This window comes from Atheta coriaria, unplaced genomic scaffold, assembly GCF_025399875.1.
Source record: "Atheta coriaria isolate IRGN ID8LTWV9N9 unplaced genomic scaffold, Caltech_Dcor_3.1 hic_scaffold_4_pilon, whole genome shotgun sequence".
In the NCBI taxonomy this organism is placed as follows: Eukaryota; Metazoa; Arthropoda; class Insecta; order Coleoptera; family Staphylinidae; genus Dalotia; species Dalotia coriaria.
In genome coordinates this window covers 9,557,174-9,580,529 of record NW_027045446.1, presented here as the reverse complement: position 1 = coordinate 9,580,529, position 23,356 = coordinate 9,557,174, and the positions used below count along the sequence as shown (strand labels likewise).

At 35.6% G+C, this 23,356-nt stretch overlaps 2 protein-coding genes across 2 annotated transcripts; both read right to left on the bottom strand.

Moving 5' to 3' along the window:
• Positions 1 to 31: 31 nt before the first annotated feature.
• On the bottom strand, positions 32 to 2,026 carry LOC135790889 (cytochrome P450 4c3-like). Its single transcript, XM_065301174.1, has 5 exons — positions 2,015 to 2,026; positions 1,542 to 1,686; positions 1,105 to 1,488; positions 427 to 1,053; positions 32 to 372 (listed from the first exon to the last, which is right to left on the bottom strand). Exons 1-5 carry the CDS (start codon positions 2,024 to 2,026, stop codon positions 32 to 34), a joined length of 1,509 nt encoding a protein of 502 aa, XP_065157246.1.
• LOC135790956 (tubby-related protein 4-like) lies at positions 1,849 to 23,070 on the bottom strand. The gene is given in 11 exon segments (XM_065301259.1): positions 1,849 to 3,180; positions 3,240 to 3,431; positions 3,490 to 3,680; positions 3,732 to 4,662; positions 4,665 to 5,672; positions 5,732 to 5,994; positions 6,046 to 6,274; positions 6,346 to 7,158; positions 7,262 to 7,444; positions 7,524 to 7,688; positions 22,498 to 23,070. Coding segments are annotated over 11 exon segments (4,188 nt in total). The 5' UTR covers positions 22,594 to 23,070; the 3' UTR covers positions 1,849 to 3,063.
• Between the last annotated feature and the right edge of the window lie 286 nt (positions 23,071 to 23,356).

The following is a 23,356-nucleotide window of genomic DNA, read 5'->3' as shown; positions in this document are numbered from 1 at the left end:
GTAATAAAAATGGTGTCATAATCTATTTTTATCATTTTCTATGTTTTAATTGAATTCGGTAACCGTTTTTCGATGCGATGATAATATCCGCTTGAATTTTGACCTCGTGCGCTGGATAACTTGGATGTATCTCAAAATTTCGTAAAATTTTTCCTAAGATACACTTCATTTCCAACATGGCGAATTTCTGACCGATGCAGTTACGACTTCCGGCGCTGAATGCTAAATAACTAAACGCATGTCTTTTGTTGATATTTTCCGCCTGGAATCTTTCCGGGATAAACTTTTCCGGATCCGGAAATATGTCAGGGCGACGATGTAAATAAAACGGAAAGATTAATAATTGCGTTCCTTTCTTGAATGTCATATCACCTAAAAATAAAATAATTAAAAACATTTTTTTTTTGCTTTTTTTCTTTTTTTTACGAAATTTGATGTCTTGAATGCAATCCCTCAGCATCATTGGAACTGACGGATATAACCTCAATGTCTCTTTAATTGTCATTTCCATATAATTCATGTTTTGAAGGTCAGACAAGGTTGTAGGTCTAAATGGATCGTCTCCAAATATATTTTGCTGTTCCAGAATCAATTTTTCTTGTATTTCCGGATGTTTACTGATCAAATGCAACCAAAAACTAATCCCGGATGCTGTTGTATCATGCCCTTCGAACATGAATGTGTCCACTTCTTCGCGAATATCTTCATCAGTCAATGGTTGACCATCAATTGTTGATTGCAGTAAAAGATCTAAAAACGCAATGCGTTTCCTACGCCCAAATTCATCAATAGCATTAGGATTAAATGAATTTGACTCCGAATTCTTTTGTAATTCTTTACGTCGTGATTCAATTACGGATAACGAATAATTATGAACTATTTTCAAACATTTCTTCTCAATTCTGTAGTCTTTAGTGAAGAAGTACAACAAATCGAAATGTTTGTATATTTTTATTCCACGCTCTGTCACGATGTGTGTTAATACTTTGATTGCATTGACATAATCTGTGTTGGCGTTTAATTGTGCGTTGACTGATATTCCCATTGCAGTTTCTAAACATAAATTATTATAAATCAATAAAATTTGTTAATAAAAAATATTACCATTGATTATATCAAGAGTACACAATGAAATTAAGTCTTGTACATTAAATGATAATTTCCCGACGTTTTCTCGTAATTTATCCATGAGTATGTTTCCGGTTTTATCAAAAACAGGAACAAACTGTTCTAATATCTTGAAATGATATGCCGGTGTAATAAGTTTCCTTCTTTTGTGCCATTTTTGATCTGCGCTTGTTAACAATCCTAAATTTAACCAATTGTGTAGATATCTATAATAATAGCCTTTATGTGAGGTTAGAGGATTGGTACAAACAAACTCCAAGTATTCTGGGTCTGCCAAGGACACCACAAAATCAAAACCAATGAAAGCTTTCGCTAAGTATCCATATTCTTTATGCCATTCATTAATTTGCCAAAAAAGCGCTGAAAAAACAAAAAATTTAAAAAAATCACAAAAAAACTAAATAAAAATTTACTTGTTGTGTCAAGTTCAGTGACATTTCCTATTATAGGAAATGGTTTAGGCCCTTTAACATCCTTTAAACCTCTTGAATATCTCCATGCATTTATCCACCACACAATGGAAACAAATAAAAACAGAAAAAACATCGAAAAAACGATCTGCAACACAAATATTAAAACCATTTTTATAAATAGTACCAACTCGTCTCAACTACGACAAAAAACTAGTCGTTTTTTAACAAGGGCATCGTTTTATCAAGCGTTTTGGTTCATTGGTTTACGTGACAAATGATGAAGTAATTATGGACTCTGGATGTCGGCTTGGTTTGAATGTGTTGTTTATTCTTGAAAAATGAACAAATAAAAATACACATTTCAATCATAATACGAGTTTGTTGTACTCCGATTAGACAGTATTTTTAAACAGCGTTCCTGTTTGGATTTGAATCTCATTAAAAATGCGTCTTAACATTACTAACTTGTTTACGTAGACGATCATTACGACTATTTAAACTTCAGTAATCGCCTTCACTTCGGTAATTATATCATACAAAGATTTTATTCTTACAATAGTGTTTGTTTTGTTAACAAAATTTGAGCTACATTGTATAACAGAATTTCTTCTTAGGTTCTCAAAACGAAAAACTTCAAATTTCTAATAGAATCGAACTAGATGTACATCTCAAGGAGTTTGAGGTTAAGTTAGTTTAGTTAAATCAACAATTAAGACTATTCAACGTTGATGAAGCTAATAAATTAGTAATAATGAGTAAAACTGGCGAGTTTGCATGTCTTTTATGTTAAAATTAGAATTGGTTTGGCTTTGAAGCAAAAATTATTATAGATAGCATAGAATACTATACTTTATTCACGACTATAATATAGTATATTTAATATAGTCGTGAATAAAGACAAATTAAAGCATTACACATTACTGAAGCATCCACCATCTTTTTTTGTTTAATTTTAATCAATTTTGTGTTAAAAATTTGTTTTTTGTTCACCAAGCGGACGGTTTGTTCATCTGAGTATTAAAATATGTTCGTATCGTTCACTCGGTTTCCTACAATTCGTTATGTCTTTCGAAAACAATTGAATCCAATATCAAAACATGAAAAAATCAAAAAATATCAAAATCTTTTAACCTAGGTTATGTTAAAGCGCTAATCGTACCTTTTAAAAAGGTTATGTCTTTATTAAAAACTTTTCTGACGAACTTGTAGCAAAAATTCGTGTAACGAGATTTGCGTCAACGCCATTTTGTAGTGTTATAGTGATTTAAGTACAAATTTACGAGTTTAGTTTACGTTTAATCTTAACTCTATAGGTACTTATCATCCGGGGGAGTAAAATTTAGTTTTAAGCAATTTTCTTGGCACCGTCTTAGCGTTTTTCTTATTTATTTTCCAAAAAAATTAAACGAATAAAATGTTACGTTTCGTATGCGTTTGGGTAGTGTTGAATTATGTTGTTAGCGATATTAATGATACGATATGTTCAACTAGGGGTTGGATGTTTCTGTAAAATGAAAGTTTTTTATTTTAATCGTTGTGTCACGTTTGCCAACGCGACTGCGAATGCCTGTAGGGCTGAGAATGGATATTGAAAGTCCAATGTGTAAGCGTTTCCATCAATTCTTCCAAATTGCATAACCTAAAACACAACATAACCATGTTTAGAAACTACTAACTTAAAAATTATTCATTTTAAACCTGTTTTCCACGAAATTCAATTTGGAAATTTTTAGCAGACTCTTGGGTTACGCGTCCGCCAAAATCAAGTTGATACACTTGACTGTTTTCGTTCCACATGGGCGCTTTATTGTGCATTACAAACTCTCGTCGTTGAGGCACCACGTGATTGTTGCAGTTGCTTCCGTTTGGTTCAATTTTACCACGTTTTAACTAAAAAAACACAAAAATTTAAGCAAAAAAATTTTGTGTTTAAATTTTCTGAAATTACTTTTTGACGTAACTGAGCCTTTTGGAACGTTTCTAAATCTTTATAATTTGTCCCATTACAAACTTCATCACCAGAGGCAGTCACCTCATCATCCGAACTTTCCAGATTTTTATTCTTCCGATTTCTACGACCTAATAACGGCGATGAAAGAAGATTCTTTCTTATTGGAGATGCACTTTGAGGTCGTTTACCTAAACATCAAACAATTAAACATAATTTATGTTGGAAAAAAAATCTGTTACCTTTTTTAGAAGGCGCAGGCGATGCAGGTTGACTCCTTGGTAACCTAGGCGAATTTGGTGGTGTGGACCTCCCATCATCCTCCCTTAACCTTGTTAGTAAATTCTCCAACGTTGCCAGTGCGTGTGTATGCAAAGACATGCCACTTTTGTGCGTTGGGCTGTCTACCCCCTTGTCATTCTTCTTCTGTTTACTTCTACTACGACTTTTATTATTCTTTTCCGTATCAGATGTGTCTTTCTTCCTTCGTGACAATGGACTCTTTACAAATATACTCAACTTTGAAGGCTCCTTCTTGTTATTATTATTATTATTGTTAGTATTAATTAGATTGTTATTGTTAACTGTAGATAAATTCCCCAGATTGGTAATCTGCACAGATTCTTCGGAAACTGCTGTTGATTTCTTAGTATCAACAATTACCTCAGGAATAATCTCCTTGGTTTTGTGCTGGACTTTGATGTCATTGTTAGGTGGGAAAATGTCGCTTGAATCTAACGATTTAGACTTCCCACAGTTCTTCAAATTCGGGGTTTTGTTCATGCGACATTCTCTCAACTCCGTCTGCTGGGATTTCTTTGTTTGTTTCTTATGATGACGATGTTTACGATTGACGAGTACCAAACGTTTCGGAGCATCTTTCCGAAGCATTAGTAATGCTACATCATTGGGAACAATTTGGGCATCAACTAAATCCAAATACCCAACACTACAACTCCGTACCATTGCGTCGGCAATCGGCGCAGGTCCGGAACCAAGTGCTGTGTTTGAATTTGACACTGAACCTGGTCCTGTGCGGATTAAAGTATCAACGGTGGTATTACTTATTGGAATACTGCTAGCAATTGTTGTGGTGGTGGTGGAAGGTCCCGGCGTGCTGGACTCCTCATCTATGAATAGGATCTCTTTCAATCCTTGTGAAGGCCCCTGAATATTTGGGTTGATTGTGGCACCGATGGTGTTTGGACTTGGGCGGTTCTTATCCTTGTGTGAACCCGCCCCACTTGTAAACCACTTCCAGTTGGTGGTCTACCCGAATGATTTTTAATTTTCTCCGAGTTTAAATTCAGAGTTAGGTTTCTCGTCGGACACTGATAGTCGTTTCTGGATGGATTATAGTCCACGTTGTTGTAGGGCCGTTCGAATATGATATCCGAAGGTGCAACGGCGTTTTTTGGCGATTGCAAAGCCGGTACTGCACCGTCACAGCAAAGCGGCGAGATTGCAATATGGCGTTGATTCTGTACTTGACCGGAATGTGTACAACTACCACTAGTTCCCAGGGCCATTGTTAGATTACAGTTTCTAAGCTGGCCAACAAAACTAGTCGTAGATATTTGTGCACTACTTGTAGGATGTTTCGGTGGTTGATGAGTAGTGATGAGCGGTTGCAGTTGATGATGGTGATGCAGTGGCTGGCTGGTGATGATTCCTTCTCGGACGGATTCTGTACTGCTACTAGAATTACTCCCATTGGTGCAGAGACACCTAGCCTCTGTAATTTCATCATCGTATGATTCGGCTTTCGCTAAAGCAGGTACCACTGCACTAGGGCCCGAGCCTGGACGTGTCGTCGAGGATAACGTATTATCACCTGAGTAAGTCCCTTTTGTGGGTTTTGTAAAACGACTACCGCGTGGGGACATCGGCGCTATTGGTGGACAATTATCAATAGACACCCGCCGTAACCTAGCCTTCTCCTCAGCCTGACAGATTTCCTCTTCATCTTCCGAGAAGAGATTTGGATTGAAGGTAGGGTCAGGACCAACTGGGAAATCATCTCGTAATTCAGTCATTACCAAAGTCATCTGCCTAGGTTGCAAATGTAGAAGAGATGTCTTATAGGTCACTTGACCCAAATTAGCTGGTACGGAATTGACCAACCCATGAATCTTAAATTTGGTGCCCCATATATTTGAGGTTACTTCCACTAATCTCACATGCTATAAAACCACATGAAATTAATTCTCAATTAGGGTGTAAAAAAGAGATCAAGACATACTTCCGGTAATGTGTCAACATAAGCGAGGTCTTCAGGGTCTGCATCACCGGAACTCTGGCCCGAACGGTCGCCGTAATTGTTCCGCGAGCGTGATTTATTACGCCGTTTGCGTCGGCGTTGCAGACGCGGTGAGCTCGTGCATCCTTCGTCCCGATCGCTGTCCGACGAATCGCTGGCCAAATTACCCCCACTTGTTGATTGACTTGAAGAACCGGAACTTTTCGATTCGGAAGACCAGTGATTCAACGAAATCGCACTGAAATCTACCAAAAAACCATTAAAATCAAACAAAAACTTAAAAATTTTGGTCCTACCTTCAACCTGCGGGTCAAAAATAACAAACTCCGGTCGTATTTTACTCGTACGTTTGCCTTTGAGTAAAGGGACAAGTCCCCCAAGATATTCCAGATACAGGGTGTAGCAGGTGCCTGAAGATATGTTGCTGTCTTCGTCATGGCGGATCATTGTACAATGAAGTCGTACTGACCCGACGGGTGGTCGAGAGACGAACTCACGCAGTGCTGACGGTTCAGGCACACAACACTAGAACAATGGAGGGTTGGATTGTGATTGGCATTATGTGTAAATTGAATTTTGATGAAAGTTTAACTTACCCTAATTGTTTGAGCAAATAGATTCCCAATGAGATTTCGTATCCTCGGCGGCAGTGGCAACGCGACAATCTGGCCCTCACCCAAAATGGAATCATGGATCCTCAGTCGACAAAGCAATTGCAGGGTTGCTATTCTTCTCGAAACCCAAGCAATGTGAATCTGCGTACCAGTAGCCAAGAAAAGACGTTTGTCATTGTGACCCCAAGTTAAAGCCGTTACCGGGGCTTGGGTGTAAGGTATACTAATACAATACAAAAGAATACCCTTCTCGTTATAAAACTTCAACATATTAGCATATTCCTGATTGGGTTGTGTTTGACCTTGACCTTGATTCGCATTCTGATTCTGATTTGGTGATGATTTACTACCAAGTGTAACACCAGCAACAGCTAACAACTCCCTGGAATTACTCCATTCCATACAAACTGGTCCCTGGAGCTTGGTATCCATTTGGATTGGAGAAACATCATCAAAAGTCTTTAGCAGATAGATGAACCCATTTTGTAAACTGACAGCCAAGACAAATTTCCTCTCCGCTGCATTAGTAACCCCTGGGTCATTCTCATCACCCTCCTCCATTTTGAATTTCTCACAGGACCACGCCATTGAAACAATACCCACATCCGAACTTAATTGAACTTGTGAAACCATTGCCCCATGAACATCCATTACAATTATCTGACCACTAGTGGTACCAAAATAGACTTGTTGGTCATCCGGGGTCCAAATACCGCAGGTTATAGTTGCTTCCAAGTTTAACATTGAGGACCAATAACGTTGGCCTGCTACAGATCCCACCAAGACAAAACCGTCCTTGAAAATGCAAAGGAAATATGAATCATGAGTCAGGATGTTGAGATATTAGAAAATTTATGACTTTTGTATGGTTTATGAGGGTGTAAAGTAGAGTAAATACCTGATAGCATATCAAGGCCATGCGACCGTCGTGGGACCATGAGAAATGCGTCACTGGGGTGTTCCTATCGTTGATCAACTCAATGGACCAACGTCCTTCGTATTTTATCCAGACGAAAATGATCCCTGAGCTGTCGCACGACGCTAGTTTTTGATAAGGTTCATTCCATTTCACAAGAATAACCTAGTAAATGTTTATTTTGTTTTTTAGTGTTTTAAGGGTTGATTTGATTTAATTCGGAATAATTTTTGTGTAGACTTACTTCGGATCGATGTCCGCGTAGATTGTAATTCGTACGTAGGGGAAACTCGACGTTTTTCTTGCAATGGCTGGTGGTGAACGTGACGCCGACGATGCCGCGAATGTTTCCGGTCGCCAGCCATCCCTCCTGATAGTAATTCGTGCGATTCAGCTTCCACCCTTCGTCCTGCAACACGTAAAACACGTCCGTTTTACACGATTTGCACGTTTTCAATTCTATTCGATTGAATTCCGCAGTAAAACAAAGAATTTAATAAAAATTTTGTTTTCCATGCTTGATTATAGTGCAAAACCGCAAAATATAAGGGTTGTGTTGAGGGTAAAACCCTCCCTTAAACTGCAAAAGTCATCATCATCATAAATTCATAAATTCACGTCAAGCTGAGCAATCAATCTATCTGAGACGCGCAGTAATGCATGTTTTAAAATGTTAAAAGTGGTGGCGCCAAAAAAACAGACGTAGAGGGTTAAAATTCGATTAAAAACGTAGCAAATTGAATGTCCACTTGAGCGTAAAGAGGGGTAGGCGCAGGTGAACAAAGAAACATCAGGGAAGGGACTAAAATGACTGATTGTTACACGTAAATTATTAATAGCATCAATTATCTTGCAAAATGGGAGGTGAAACTAGCAATTTAAAATGGCGCGTGTACTGCACACTGCAAATTTTAACAAATCATTAATTATACATGAAATATTGCGTTATTTAAGAAATTAATTACAATTTGCATTAATATTACATATTTTTGGAGTTAAAATAGTTTATTTGTCTATACATAACCTAAAAACCAACAATTTCAGTAAATATTTTGATTTTGCTTGTATTTAAAGAAGGAGTTTGACATGAATTGTTGCCAAACATAATACTACACGATTGGATCGCGATAAGATGCGTGATAAGAATGATTAATGTAAATAATAGCACGAAATAACATAAGTGCCACCTGCGTCCCAAATAAAAGCGGAATTGATGTAAATCACGGTTAGGAAGTCAAAACTAGTTCAACCGTACACGGTAGCAATAAATATTGAATCCAGCTTGTCAAATTGATGTTTAAATTTAAGTATCGAGCATGACATAAATCGCATGAGGATATTCACGAAAAAAAATGGCGTGTTTTCGTGTTTTCAACCTCGGTTAGAAGCTTCCGATCGTTCCGACGTCATTGCACCATAGTGACGTTGTTCCTGTTCGGCGTTCGCCACCTCCACACACCCGGATAAAAATAGCCTGATATAAATATTTCATCAAATTACCGAGGGATGTTTTGTTCAATTAACGATGCTGCAAAATGCAAAAATATTAAATATTTTATTGAATTTTTTTTGTATAAATATAAATTTATTGTAAAATGTGAAATAATTGGAAATTGAATAGAAGTCAATAGGATTGGATGGTGTTTCATAAAGGGAATAAAACTACCCTACACGTGCCACGCAGCCACGATCGATGATGTATTGCCAATTTATTGCTACCTATCTATCATCCAACCGATCACGCACATAACTCGTTTATTTCCGTCTTTGTAAGCGAAGAAAAAGCTTGCGTTTTTATTTTCACTGCAAATCAAGTCCTAGACGCAGGACTTAAACCGGAAATTACACCTAACGCAATGTGCAATGCCCGGCGGAGTGGTAATTGCAGATAATGAACGGAAATTGAAAACTAATTGGAAATCATTTGATTTTGCGTCATGTGAATTTCTAGTAAGTTTTCATTTTACATCTACAAGTTTTTATTCATTACTTTTATTCATAGTTTTTTTCCGCGAGATTTTCCCGGTATTGTTTAATAAAAATGTAATTTGTTTATACTCTTTTGTTCTAGACATAGTATGTGTCAATTCTATCAATAAGATTTGCAATTTTATTTTAAAGAAATTAATTATATAAAGAATTGCTAATAATGCACTTCAGCGCGCCATCTCGGATTCAACTATTTAACTATAACTATGATTGAATCTCAATGCCAACTTTTATCCTATAGAAAAGAGCTGTCTTTAGGGTTTTCCCGGCAATTATTCGAATTTTTCTCGCCGTAAAAACCATCCTTGGACTTTAACAAACATTTAAAAAGAATTGGCCAAATTGGTCGAGGCGTTGTTGAGTTATGCGCTTACCAACAGATTTTGCGATTTATTTTTATATTATAGATATGTTGGAAGTGGTAGGCAACTTTTTAATCATATTTTCAGAACACACTACCGCCATCAGACAGTAATGCATAGCAATAATATAGTAATGAACATATGAATAGTTTATTTTCATATTTACGTTATTTACGTTGCACAATACTAATAACAATAAACAAACACTACATAATTAACATATATTCAGCAGAATTAATTAATTCATTCATTGTGCAAATGCTTGCCGGGTTTATTCTTGAATTTCTAATAACTTGACATGCGCACAAATGGAATTAATGAAAGATTACTCGTTAGGGGTAGTTGTCGTTGGTAATTAGAGCAAAACGAAAATGAGAAAACGGAACGCGCGGCTAAACAAACCCACTAATTACGACATTACGTTGCTTTTAATTAGCTTAAAACAACGCACACTGCAAATGACTCTCTCTACATAACCACAAATTTTTACTATTATAATACCAAGCGTAAAACTACGCTAAATTAGATTCCAGTGCAATTTGGCATTTAACATCTGATCTTTCTATTCATCCCCTTTGTATCAAGAAGAAAAAAAAAGGGGAAGAGGGTCGATGCGCCATATAAACACTCAACAGTCCCGAAAGTGCAATTAACTATTAAAGATACCGCGTCCAACGCAATTAGAGGGTGGATTATTTGACATGCGTATGTGAATGCACCCCTAAGGCGGGTGGATAAGAGAAGTTCAGAGGGTGCAAGTTGTTGAGTCAAACATTACACACTGAAAAGTACAAGTGATCGAATACTTATACTATTCTACTGGAAATGTAATGACAGTACTGGTGAGATACACTATTTACGAATAGGGGATGGTATAAAATTTGTGTTGCAGATTTATGGGGGTAGCAAGGTCAAAATTGAGTTGTCAATATGTTAGAAACAAAATACAAGTCTAAATTTAAAGGTTTTGAGTGTCAATGAGAGTAAAAGTGATGGATATGGGTTGTTGGGAGGGTTAATTGACAAGGGGTGCAAAATATATTAGCATAATACATCAAAGATCAAACAAAAAACTCAAAAGAAATTTTTTTAAGTGTTTTTTTAAATATTTTACATTTTTTCTATTAAAAACCAAGATATTTTGATGCATTCATGTATAATAACACGTTGAAAACTACCCCTAAGATATATTTAATATATTCCACCCTATTCTATACAATTCACCCTCTTAAAATAAGAAAACACAATGCGGAATTGAATAATATTGAATTTTTCTATGGAAAAACACAAAAAATAACGACTTTTGCATTTAAGGGTTGAAAACGTAAAACTATATTGATTTTTCAATAAGAAAATAAAGTGTAAACCGGAAATTAACAATTTAACTTTCCCAGTTCCACAAAATGCCGTTTTATAAAGAATTGCAACCGCCATTTCAATCATCACTCTTCCAAACCCCACAACCCTTGCAAACGAGAAAAAATAGTATATATTCTTCATCATCCATCATATTCCACCCCTTATCAACTCCTTTTCAACCCTCCATCGACAAACAATATACATATTTTTGCATTTCAGTCGAAAATATTCCACAATTCCATATTTACGAAAAATTTCCACAACACGCTTCAAAAGAATAATGAATATTGTGGGTTTCATAAGTCAGCTAGGCAACCAACAAACCAACAATGCCATTGCGAAGAAAACACGGAGATAATTAACAAGTTAATGAAACGACGCGCTGAGGACGCAATCTTCTTAATTAACGAAATCGAGTGGGCGGAGGCGTGCAGATGAGGAGAAAGAAGCGAAATTGAATGGCCACAAGAGTCGCGGGCAAATTAAGTAATTATTTGCTTAATTATCGTTTTGATTCACAGCGAAATTGCCTTTACATTGAGTATTACACAAGTCATTTCTTTGATTAATTTGTATAAGCTTAGCAACAGTCGAAAATTCATGTTGTAAACAGCAAAATATAAGACGCAGTTCCATTTGAATATTTTAAGTAAAATTTTATTATATTTTTCATTCCTATTTATCGACTTTTTTTAATAAAATAAGAAAGAAAAGCTATTATTGCATTGCAGCGCCATCTATGAATCAATTATTTAACTATAACTATTAATAAATCCCTATATAAATTTTAATCCCTTATTTAACACCTTTTAAAACATTATTTCTAAAATTTTAATAATTATTCTTCTATTTGGAGCAAATATGAATCTAACAAATCATATATCATGAAAATCCGTCCAGCCGTTCTTGAGTTATAAATGTTTTAACTAACTAAACGTCTAAAAACAGTAAAACATTTAATTTTATGGTTGTATAGTCAGTACAGTAACTTATTTGACCTTCAAAGTTATGAATCTATGCGCTGTTCACCGGAGGTGGATGGTAACCTTTGAATTATTGGCAAGGCACGGGCAAGACGAGAAAAATATCGAGACCTTCGCCAATCTCCACCCCCTTCGACACATCCTTACAATGTCCTTCTTTTTGTTTGTCCTTGAAACATTATACCCAATACTAAATGTTTATATTGAATATACTCGCAAAAATAAGTTTTTGAAGGTGTTTTATTTAACACTCTGTATATTACCAACGTCATTCGTGTCGTGGGCCAAACAACCTAAGAGTAAACATGAGAAAATTTATTATCTTTTTGCCCAGTAGTCTTGAATCTTGAATCTTCATCTGAATCATCAGAATTTGTTGAATTTCAAGGTCAAAAAAATCGTCTACCAAGCATAATTTTTTTCTGTTTGTTTTCGATGTGATGTAGAGAAAAAATTGCATTGAATTTTTAATTTTTTATTTATTCTGCGTGCTTTGCATTTGTGGGCATTTGCTCTTTATCCACTAGACTTCTCCAGGTTTTCTCTAGTGCGGAGTTATTTTTAGCACGCTAATGAATTTCTTGAGCACACGGCGCACTTAAAAGCTCGCGGCTTCTTGGCGAAAAAGCTCAAAGCGTAAAACTCGTAAAAGTTTGCATAATTTGCGTGCCACGCTGCCCTTCGGGTAACCACCATCAGTTAAAGTTAAACTAGTTAAATGCGTATCTAGGTCTTAATCTGAGTTATAATATTTTCAAATCATAATAATAATCATTTTAATAACAACCTAGAAAAAAGAAAAAAATATTTTTTTATTTTTTTATTAACATGAGATTAAAATGCAGTTGTGGAGTGGAGAATCTTATTTGATCATTTTTACCCTCTGAATATCATGTATCATGTTTTTCATGCGTGTATCATGCAGTTTGCATACGTGACCAATTTTTTTACCCTCGCGACCCTTTGCTCGCAGCGAGTAATTCAATAACATTAAACGTGCATTACACGTCACCCTCTTTCACAACGTGATATTTTCAATGCAAATGTGAAAAAAATCCACCTTATAACCGAGTTTCACTTAATTTTATTCTCTATAATAATATATTAAGTATCAAGTAGCTAAACGAAAGTTTTAGTCACGAAATTGATTAAAAGCGAGTGTTTTATTCACCTCGTGACTAAAATCCGTGACTAAAGTATTTTAGTCATGGTTTTGCCCTTCTGTATTTAAAATACCACTTTTATGTCTCTAAAACCGTAAAATTATTATTTTCCCAATAACTAAGCTTCTTAAACCCCAATAAAAATAGAACTTTCAATTATTTCTTGATTGGTATCAGGTAGTCGTGGTTCGGGGAAGTGCTGATATCTATTCTACGAATGTAACAAAGAAGATAATAAAATCACATCTGATTGTTGATCTTTTTCATGTATAACTCAACGTACGTGTTTGCGCGCGTGTGGAACGTATTCCGGGAACTGGCAAGCGAAGAACGAAGGAAAACGCAATTTATACAATTTATACTGGTAGATAAAGTGCATTCATTCAGCGTGGGTGCTTTGATGCAACTAACTAGAGGGGATGTTACATGTTTCCCTGTCTGCAAGTTTTATTGACGCAATAAATCAATTTAGATTTATGAACGTAGATATTACACATGAATTTCTACAAGTAGGTGAGTGAGGTTATGTATATTCATCTAACCTCAATATGTTCAACACACAATAACAAAAACAGAAACTTTTTTTTCTCTTTTTTTTATTTCTCTTAAGATATTAGAGATAGAAGTAAATAGATGTGGGTGAAGTTGTTTGCTCGTTTCGTGGCATTCATTGTTTGCTCGTTAGTTCTACTTTCGGACGAAACCACTTCACTCCCTTGTAATACGAGTACGTCTAATACTTTAGTATCACAAGATATCTAGTAGACAAAGGCGAAAACAAAGAAGGAAATTCGAACTAGAATAGTAATGGCCTCGCCAAATGCTAGTGGGAAACTTAATGTAAAGGTGGAAAATACGGGAAAATAGAAAACAAAGAAATGAGTCAATTCTATCAATACGATTCGTCATTTTATTTTAAAGAAATTAATTATATAAAGAATTGCTAATAATGCACTTCAGCGCGCCATCTAGGATTCAACTATTTAACTATAACTATGATTGAATCTCAATGCCAACTTTTATTCTATAGAAAAGGGCTGTTTTAGGGTTTTCCGACAATTATTCAAAATTTTCTCGACGTAAAACCATCCTTGGACTTTAACAAACATTTTAAAAAAGAATTGGCCAAATTGGTCAAAGCGTTGTTAAGTTATGCGCTTACCAACAGATTTTTTGATTTATTTTTATATTATAGATTTCTTTGAAGCAATAATTTTGCCAGTTATTAAATATGATCCCTCCAGGACCTTTCTACTCTATTCTCATTGCAATTTCCATTGTCCTGCTCCAAGTGTTTCGTAAATGGAAGGAAATAATACCGACCGCGCCTTGTTTCCTTGTTTCTCTGCCTCCAGACAGTCGGAACATTTGTTACGTTCCCATCGGAGTTGACCAGCAGAAAGGGGATTCCGCCATACTTGCCAAAGACGAGCAAGGGTAAGTTAAGTGAATCATAACTAACCTTATTAACAATGAAAGCTTTTTCATTCTTCATTTTGATAAATTTAATAACAAAACACTTTCGTTTATGTATTCTGATTGTATCCGGTTGAGTACTGCGTCCTGTGGAGTGTTTTATTTTAATTCGGCTGCTGGAAACAATAGCGGAAAATTGGTTTTTGTGCAATTGCCAATACAAATATATTGCTCAATCTTAAATCTTCCACTACATAACCAACGTCAAACAATTGATTTATGTTCTTTGAGTAAATCCGATTAAATTCAACAGAGGGATAAATTTAATCTTGTTGTAATGATGACTATTCAAGCAAATAAATTGTTTTGTGGAATTATATTGTGTAGATATTGTTCAATCATATTGATTACACACATAGCGGCAATATAAACCTTTAAATTACTATAAATTTCGTTTTTATATGGTTTTTATCAGTATTTTGTGGTTTTGAGAGATAAAAATGGTATTTTAAACACGGATTGCCAAAGTTATGACTAAAGTACTTTAGTCACGGGTTTTAGTGACGGGGTGAAGCCTACGGCTGAATATTTGCCTACGGTGAAGCACAAGACCATCAATCTCGTAACTAAAACACCCGTTTAGCCACTTGATCCCTACTAATATTATACATGCGAAAGTCCTGATGTTTGTTACACTTTCACGCAAAAACTACTTAACCGATCATCATGAAAATTTATACACATATTCTTAGTGGTCCCCGGAAGGTTATAGGCTACTTTTTATTTAATAAAAAAATTATTTTATAATAAAATAAAGAAATTGTTTAGCCAATAATACCTCTGCATCTGGCTATTTGACTACTTTAACGCCATCTAGCATTCCAGCAATGAAGCTCAAACCTAAGTACTATAGTACCATCACACTGTATTATCACACTGTATTACCGACAGCTACGTCAACATCAAATCCAATTGACTACACTATGGAGACTGTACACTATACTTCCATAGACTATACTTTCAGCCATTTTAAACTTCCCGCCATTCTACTTCATTGTTACTTCTTCTGTGGCTATAGACGCGTACGGAAGCAACTTTATTATTTTAGATATTCGCGAGCGAAGCCGCGGATTAAAGCTAGTACTTAATATATTCTTTAATACTTTTACTATTTATTTTTGTAATGCGGTTATGCAATACCTTGATATATTTGTTTTATGGTATGAGGTGGTCTTGTGGTTTATTTTGCACCGCATGCAAACTGCACCTCCCAATTTCAGTGCGGACTGGCACCGAGAATAATTGCATTAATGAACGCCGCACTCGTGCGCTCCCGCAATTAGCGCTCGTCTCGTTATGTTGCACATTACGCAACTCATTGGCGACTACACACGAAAAATAAATCTCCAGAATAAATTAATTTCTGTTTGTTTTCCAGCATAAAAAAAAACATGAATAGGGTGTTATATAAATTCAGGGGTTGTTTAGTGACGTAGATTTTTTATGCGTCTCGTGCGTCATGTGAGGATATATTGCATGTACCTGCGGGGTGTGATAACGTAAAATAAACATACATCAACATAACCCCTCTAAATCTCTAAACTTCTTCAATATTTTTTTTGTTGTGTGCAAATATTTTTAGAAGTTTTAAATTTTAAAATCAAAGTAATTTTAGGTTAAAATTTGTTTTTTTTTAACTTCCACCTTTAAAGAGTCAGTTTTTCAACGGTTTCTAGACACAAATAGTAATATTTTAAACACGGGCGGCCAAAGTCGTGAATAAAGTACTTTAGTCACAGTTTTTAGTCATGGGACAGAGTTTGCGCATGCGCATTTAGCAAGCATTTAATAAATCGAGTGTTTAACAATGTTTAGTCACTTCTTTTAGCCACATTTAAGTTGTGTGCAAATATTTTCCTAAATTTTAAATTTTAAAATCACATTTTTAGGTTTAAATCTGTTTTCGCTGTTTTTTTCTTTCTTTTTTTATAAATGTAAAATCTCATGGCCCGCAAAAAGTAGCCACGCAATTTCGCACCCTGTTATGCAATAACAAGCGTGATTTATGTTCGCCTCGCCGCCGAATGTATAAACCCGCAAAACCTTGAGCTTTTCATTTTCGGTTCGCACGCCGTTTCCTGTTTGCTCTCGCGCTGTTTGCGCCCGCTGTTCACACCCCTAAGATTCTACACGTCGTGAAAATGCGAGAATACTTAATCGTAGAATTGATGTGAGCGAAATTCATCGGTTGCTACCTGTCGCTGAAATTTAATCAAAACTAACTCAAGCGAACACTAAAAACAAACAATGTGATGCGCATGCGCAAATATTACCTACTATTAAAAAACCTTTCGTGTTCATCTCACATTTTATTTTAACATTGCGTCCTTGGTTTTAATACGTTGACCCAGTTTTAGTTTTTCATATATTTCATTTTTCTCTGTGAGTAATACGAGCTTGTTTACCCTTGCGAGCTTTCACTGATATAAAACTGCACGGCACGATCCAAATAAGCGTCAAAAATGTAAAATGCGAGTCGTGTGCTTCCGCCGATTGCACCCTAATGAAACGAGCGGAGAGATAATCGTGCAAATTGTTTACGACACGTCCATCTGGCTTTATGACAAATACGGCCCAGCACATATGTGTTCGGGATTATGTTTTTGTACACTCAGGTCCATTAAAACCGGACGTTGAGAAAAACTCGTTAAAAATTGAAAGAAAAGCGCAAAAAAACGTATTTTTCGTATTTGGAGCTCAAAAACTCATCAGGAAATAATAATTCGCTAAATTTTTGTTTGAAATAACAAGATTATAAGCTTAAATAGCTCAAAAAAGTAAAAAGATCATAAGATGATAATTGTATGTATGTTTGGTTGTCTACCTTACAATATTTACGACATGAGTCTTTTACGTTTGTGAGTAAATTTTGCAAAAGCTCGAAAGCTCAACAGCTGCAGGCGCACAGCGCTGCCAGTGACACGACTTTAGCATCCGCCTGAATTCCGCTTTCCCCGCTGGCGTTATCCCTGCTTTCTGTTTTCCTTTGCTTTTCCCAGCCGTGGCTTTGTTGTGTTCGTGTGTGCTTTGGGCGTTAGCGAGAAGTGTGCAATTTTCAAGTGGTCCTTTCGGCCCCAGAATCGCCGACTCGGGCGTTAAGCCGGCGTCGAGCACTCGACTTCCAACTGGGGGATGGGATAAGGACGAAGGGATGCCGGATGTATGGTGTCTCTGACACCTAATGATCAAAAATTACTCATGTGAACACACGCAAATATAAAACAAAAAATAATTCAAAATTTTCTTCGTTAAAGTTCGTTAAACAATCAAAAAATAAAATAAGGGTGGTTTTTTTGATTGGTGTGGATTGGTGTGGTTTGATAAGGTTATTCATGTTCACACATCGTTTGGTATCTCACCACGGATTTGTATCCCGCATCTGATAAGCGCGGCATTAACGCTTGGGTAAATTCACACCCCAATCGGAAGGACAATCCACCCTATCGCGATTCTTTGTGATGATGCGTCAACATCGACTTTGAATTGTCACATTTCACTAATTTACAGAATAGATATTTTCTATTGTGAAAAATTGTTGAATCTATCGCTAAATAAAAGAAAAAAAGAAAAGGAAAAAGTGAATGAAAACACTTGAGAAGTTGAGATATTGAAATGTCGACTGCAGGACAAATCTCGCTTCAAGATTGGATGGGTCGTAATGGTCGTAATTAGAAAAGTAATTGCTTCTCAAGTTTGAAGACTTGGATCACTTAGATTCATTAAAGTTTCTCAATAAAATCATGAATAAATTCATTGAAGCATGAAATTATAGAATTTTTTCTTTCAACTAAAGAAAAAACTCTTTATAATATCATATTCTATACTATTTTATTTAAACTATTAGTTTTTGTGTAAAAACCGTGCTGAATTTCCTATATCACAGGAATAATTTAATCTTTCTGCATCATAGACTGGATATAATGGGTTTCAAGCATTTTAAAACCTTTTTTGCACTTAAACGATTAGTTAGTTTCAATCAATTTAATTTTTTTGATAAAAACAAGTCCGATATTGTCAGTAAATATTAATTTAATTAAAGGACAGGGTCAAACTCGTTTGTTAAATTAATTTCAGCTGAAAACAGGAGCAAAGTTTTTCGTTTAAATTAATTTTGGCTTGACGGACAGCACCATAGTGTTTGTGGAAATTTATACCGGTTAATCAATTAAATTTTTACAGAGGATTTTTGGATTTTTTATTCTGAGAAAGATTTTCTATCTTGTGCTATAGCTTAGGCAAATGTGCAGGCACCAGCTGAAACCCGTGACTAAAACACATGACTAAAGTACTTTAGTCACCACCATGGCCATCCGTGTTTAAAATACCACTTTCTATGTCTCAAAACCGTGAAAAAACTAAAAATAAAATTATAGAAGTTAGAATTTAGTGTTCTAGCCATAAAATTAATATTTTTACATAAATTCCACTATTTTCCTTATTATAGTAAACAAATGTTCCATTTCTTTAATTTGTCTTAACAGGTTTATCCTTAATATCCTTCCGTATTCTTACATTTTCTAACATTTCTAAGGATTCGTAATGCTAAGCCGTGAAATGTTTTCAATTCGTTGCAGTCGCGTGTAATCCCAACTTTTTTTTCTTGCGTCTTACGTCTTACGTCTTATATTTTCTCTTTTCCTTTTCTTAGGTGTACTTCCACGAGTATAAAAGTGTTGTTAGTATTCGTACTCGTACTAGTATGTATATCTGTAGATAGTGGCTTTAATTAGCGCATTACTGCAGCAATGACTCATTTGTCACAACAACATCACAAAGGTGTTCTGATGCGCGTCCTGTTTTGTCTTTCAATTCTAAGGATTCACAATTCGCAGGGGAAACGTAATTACGCAGAGACGAGTACATACAAACTGCAAAGTTGTGCAAAGAGCAAAACTTCCCGCTCTATATATTGCAGCACTACGAGTATTCAGACTACTTCAATTACGGTGAGTAAAAACACACACCGTTAATATAAATTTATATTTAATAAAAATAAATTGAGGAAAATACTTCTAGAGAGAAGTTATTTCAAGAAATAAATTTAGAAGAACTTAAATTAATGATATCATAAAAATTAGAAAAGATAAAAGAATTATTTTTGCTTTTTGGGGGAATTTTAACAAAAATTGAAAGAAATTTATAAAAAAAAACATGTAATTTATCTTTACTAATATTATAAATGCGAAAGTCCTGATGTTTGTTACACTTTCACGCAAAAACTACTTAACCAATCATTATGAAAATTTGTACACATATTCTTAGTGGTCCCCGAATGGTTATAGGCCACTTTTTATTTAATAAAAAAAATATTTTTGAAATAAAATAAAAAAAATGTTTAGCCAATAATACCTCTGCATCTGGCTATTTGACTACTTTAACGCCATCTAGCATTCCAGCAATGAAGCTCAAACCTAAGTACTATAGTACCATCACACTGTATTATCACACTGTATTACCGACAGCTACGTCAACATCAAATCCAATTGACTACACTATGGAGACTGTACACTATACTTCCATAGACTATACATACTTTCAGCCATTTTAAACTTCCCGCCATTCTAATTCATTGTTACTTCTTCTGTGATTACAGACACGTACGGAAGCAACTTCATTATTTTAGATATTCGCGAGCGAGCCAAGGGTTAAAGCTATATTATATAATGTTTCAAGTGGCTAAATGACAGTTTTTGTCACGAGATTGATTAATAGCAAGCGTAGCACGGTATTTCATATAGTCTTGTGCTGCACCGTAGGCAAATGCGCAGGCGCAAGCTCCACTTCGTGACTAAAACCCGTTACTAAAGTACTTTACTCACGGTTATGGGCGTCCGTGACTAAAGTACCACTTTTTATTTCATAAAACCAAAGAAAATTCATTTAAAAATTTCTAATCGAATAAAAAATTTATAATTTTTAATAAAACTACAAAATACCAATTAATTTTTAATTGCAACTTAAATAAAACTCTAAAAACTTAGATTAGTTTGTTAGTTTAAGATTAACTTTGTAACTTTCGTGCTTTTCTAATCTTCTAATCATGTCTACATGCCAAACTAAACTTTAACTTAAACTTTAACTAACGAAAGTAACCCGCTGCCTATTTGTCTAGTATTCATTGGTACTCGTACGTCTACGAATTCTCCACGACATCCACGACTTGCTCGAGTACCTTCGTACCTGCCTTCCACAATTTCCACCCTCTTATTTCCACGCACCTACAACTTAAACTTTAACAGTTATACACGCACACATACTCCCTCCTTCCTCTTCCTTCACTTCCTAACTTTCCACTCACGTTTCCCACATTCCACTTGAAAGCATACGCAGTCGTATTCAAAATTACCTTCAACGCTTCCACGTCTCCACTTTGACCGAGGTTGCTTTTACACCTTTACACTTTGCACCGTGCTGCTACAAGTATCTTCTAAATTATATTATGAGTTAAAACATGCTGGAATAATGTTGTTTTTGTCCCCGGGGTAAGAGTTGCGTGAAAATTACAAAACAACGAAAGTGAACGTAAATGTTCATTATGTGCGAAATTTATGTTTATTTGCGTGAATGGCCGCAGAGTTGAGTTGGTGAGTGTTTATTTGATTAGGAAAGAAAGCGGTTTGTTTGGTGGAAAGACACCGCAAAGTGGAGAATTAGTAAACAAGTCGTTTGGAAAATTTACGACTAATTATTTTCTCACAGGGATTAAAAATTAAAATTTTCATTGTCTCACTTCATAAATTTTTCAGAAAAATTACATATAATTAAAATACAGTGAAATTAATCATTTTTTGCATTTTTTAGCGAACAGATGAAAACTGAAAAGTTTTTGCACACGCCATTTTATTGATCCTCGGGGACTGAAACTTTCCTCAACTTTTCAAAGTTAGTCAAAACTTTCGCGAAATTTCAGCGGGGCAATGTGGAAAACGACGCAACACAATACTGTTCTTTTATTTCACGTCATAAATACAAAAACGAAACAAAAATCCACGAAATGAAGAAGTTAAAAGCACAAAAGTCATAAATTCATACCGTCTATTATTATAAAACTCAACTTTTCATTTCTATCTGCTTTAACTACTCTAAAAACTCGTAACAACAAAAGATTTCATGATTGTGTTATTAATTGTAAGAGAAATCTCAGTTTTTCCAAGCAATTAATCAAAAATCAGTTTTAACCAAAAAATTTCATCTAATTCTTTACGGTAATGTTTGAGGTTATTTTTCTCTCCAACTCCAACTGTTGCTTTTTGCCCTCCCGCACCCGCATTCTGTTTGTTGGCAATGTTGGCATTTCATTCCCATCGGATTTCCCAAGCCTGAGCTTTCTCGCATGCAAGCCTGCTACTTAAATAGTTTATGCGTGTACTGTCTGCACTTTGTCGTCCTGAAAATATGTAAATCGAGTCAAGTAAAAAGTAAAACCGACTGTGTTCTTTTTCTTCTGCTTTTTTTGTTTTTCTTGTTTCGTATTGTGAAAAATGCGCTCGGGAAAACACAAATTATGTGAACTCGAAGGGATTAGATACTGTTCATGTTTTTGTTTGTTTTGTTTTGAGTGTAAAGTTTGCAAGGAGTAAAATGTTAAATTGTTTTACAGTTTATATTCAGTCTTCCTGCTCGCAGTTGCAGCATTGTATGGAATATAAATGAGGAATTGTGAACTTTTACACTTTAACATTTACGGAGCATCAACCTTTATTGAGTGCTTTATTTAGACTTAAAAATAAAAGCTTTTATAGAAATAATAAATTTTTAAAGTTAAAATAAATTTTTTGCATTTTTTCGAAAATTTTTAATTTTTTTTGTTTTTGCTAAAATTTTCTCATTTTTTCAACTTTTTCACTTAATTTTAATTTTAAAACAATTTAGATCTAAATACTCACTTCTGGAAGTTCATCTGGCACCTTTCCCATCCATGTGAGCGACAATATCGAGCAGTCGCTTTTCGCGTTCAAGGTTCGCTCGAAATGTAAATGCATTTTCCTTTCAGCGTCGCGCTGCGGCTTGCACCTTTCTTAGCACACCTGCGTTAACGTCCAGAAATCAACCTCTACGAACCCCACGCACTTTACCTTTACCTAATAATAATTTCTTTCCATTGACGGCCATGCCACCGTCTCAAAACCGCGCAAAACAAGTCCCTCGACACATATCCTTAATATTTAACACCAAATACGCCTAACTAACAACTAACAATTAAATTTCTGTCTTATCTATAGCAACGCGCACGTTTTCCGTATCTTTACACATCTTGCGCGATGTGTGTGCTCCACATTTTCATCACACCACACGCACGCACCCTTTTTACAACCGAAGCAGGTTTGGTTTGTTGAATTGGTGAATTGTTTTTGTGTGAGTTTTGTTTTCAGTGATTTTTCACAGATCTAAGATGTGACGGCGGCGCGCACCACCGTAAACCGTCCGCCACACAGTCCGTACAGACTGCGCGTTGTCGCCACCCCGCGCAGAGCTATGCACACGTCGCGCCGTCCCCTACCGCCGGCACATCGCGCCACGCACACATATCGAGCGGCGTGTGAGTGCGGCAAACGCCTGAACCACTGCCGCCGCCGCCGCCACCATCATATATTGATTTTGATATCTTTAGGGGTGAACATGCACGCATTTTGACTCCACTGCCATCTATCAGCAAAAATCTAAAACATTTCATTAAATTTTGTTATTTACTAAAGAAACAAACCTAAAATTAAGGTTATTTGATTTGTAACTTACAAAACAAGG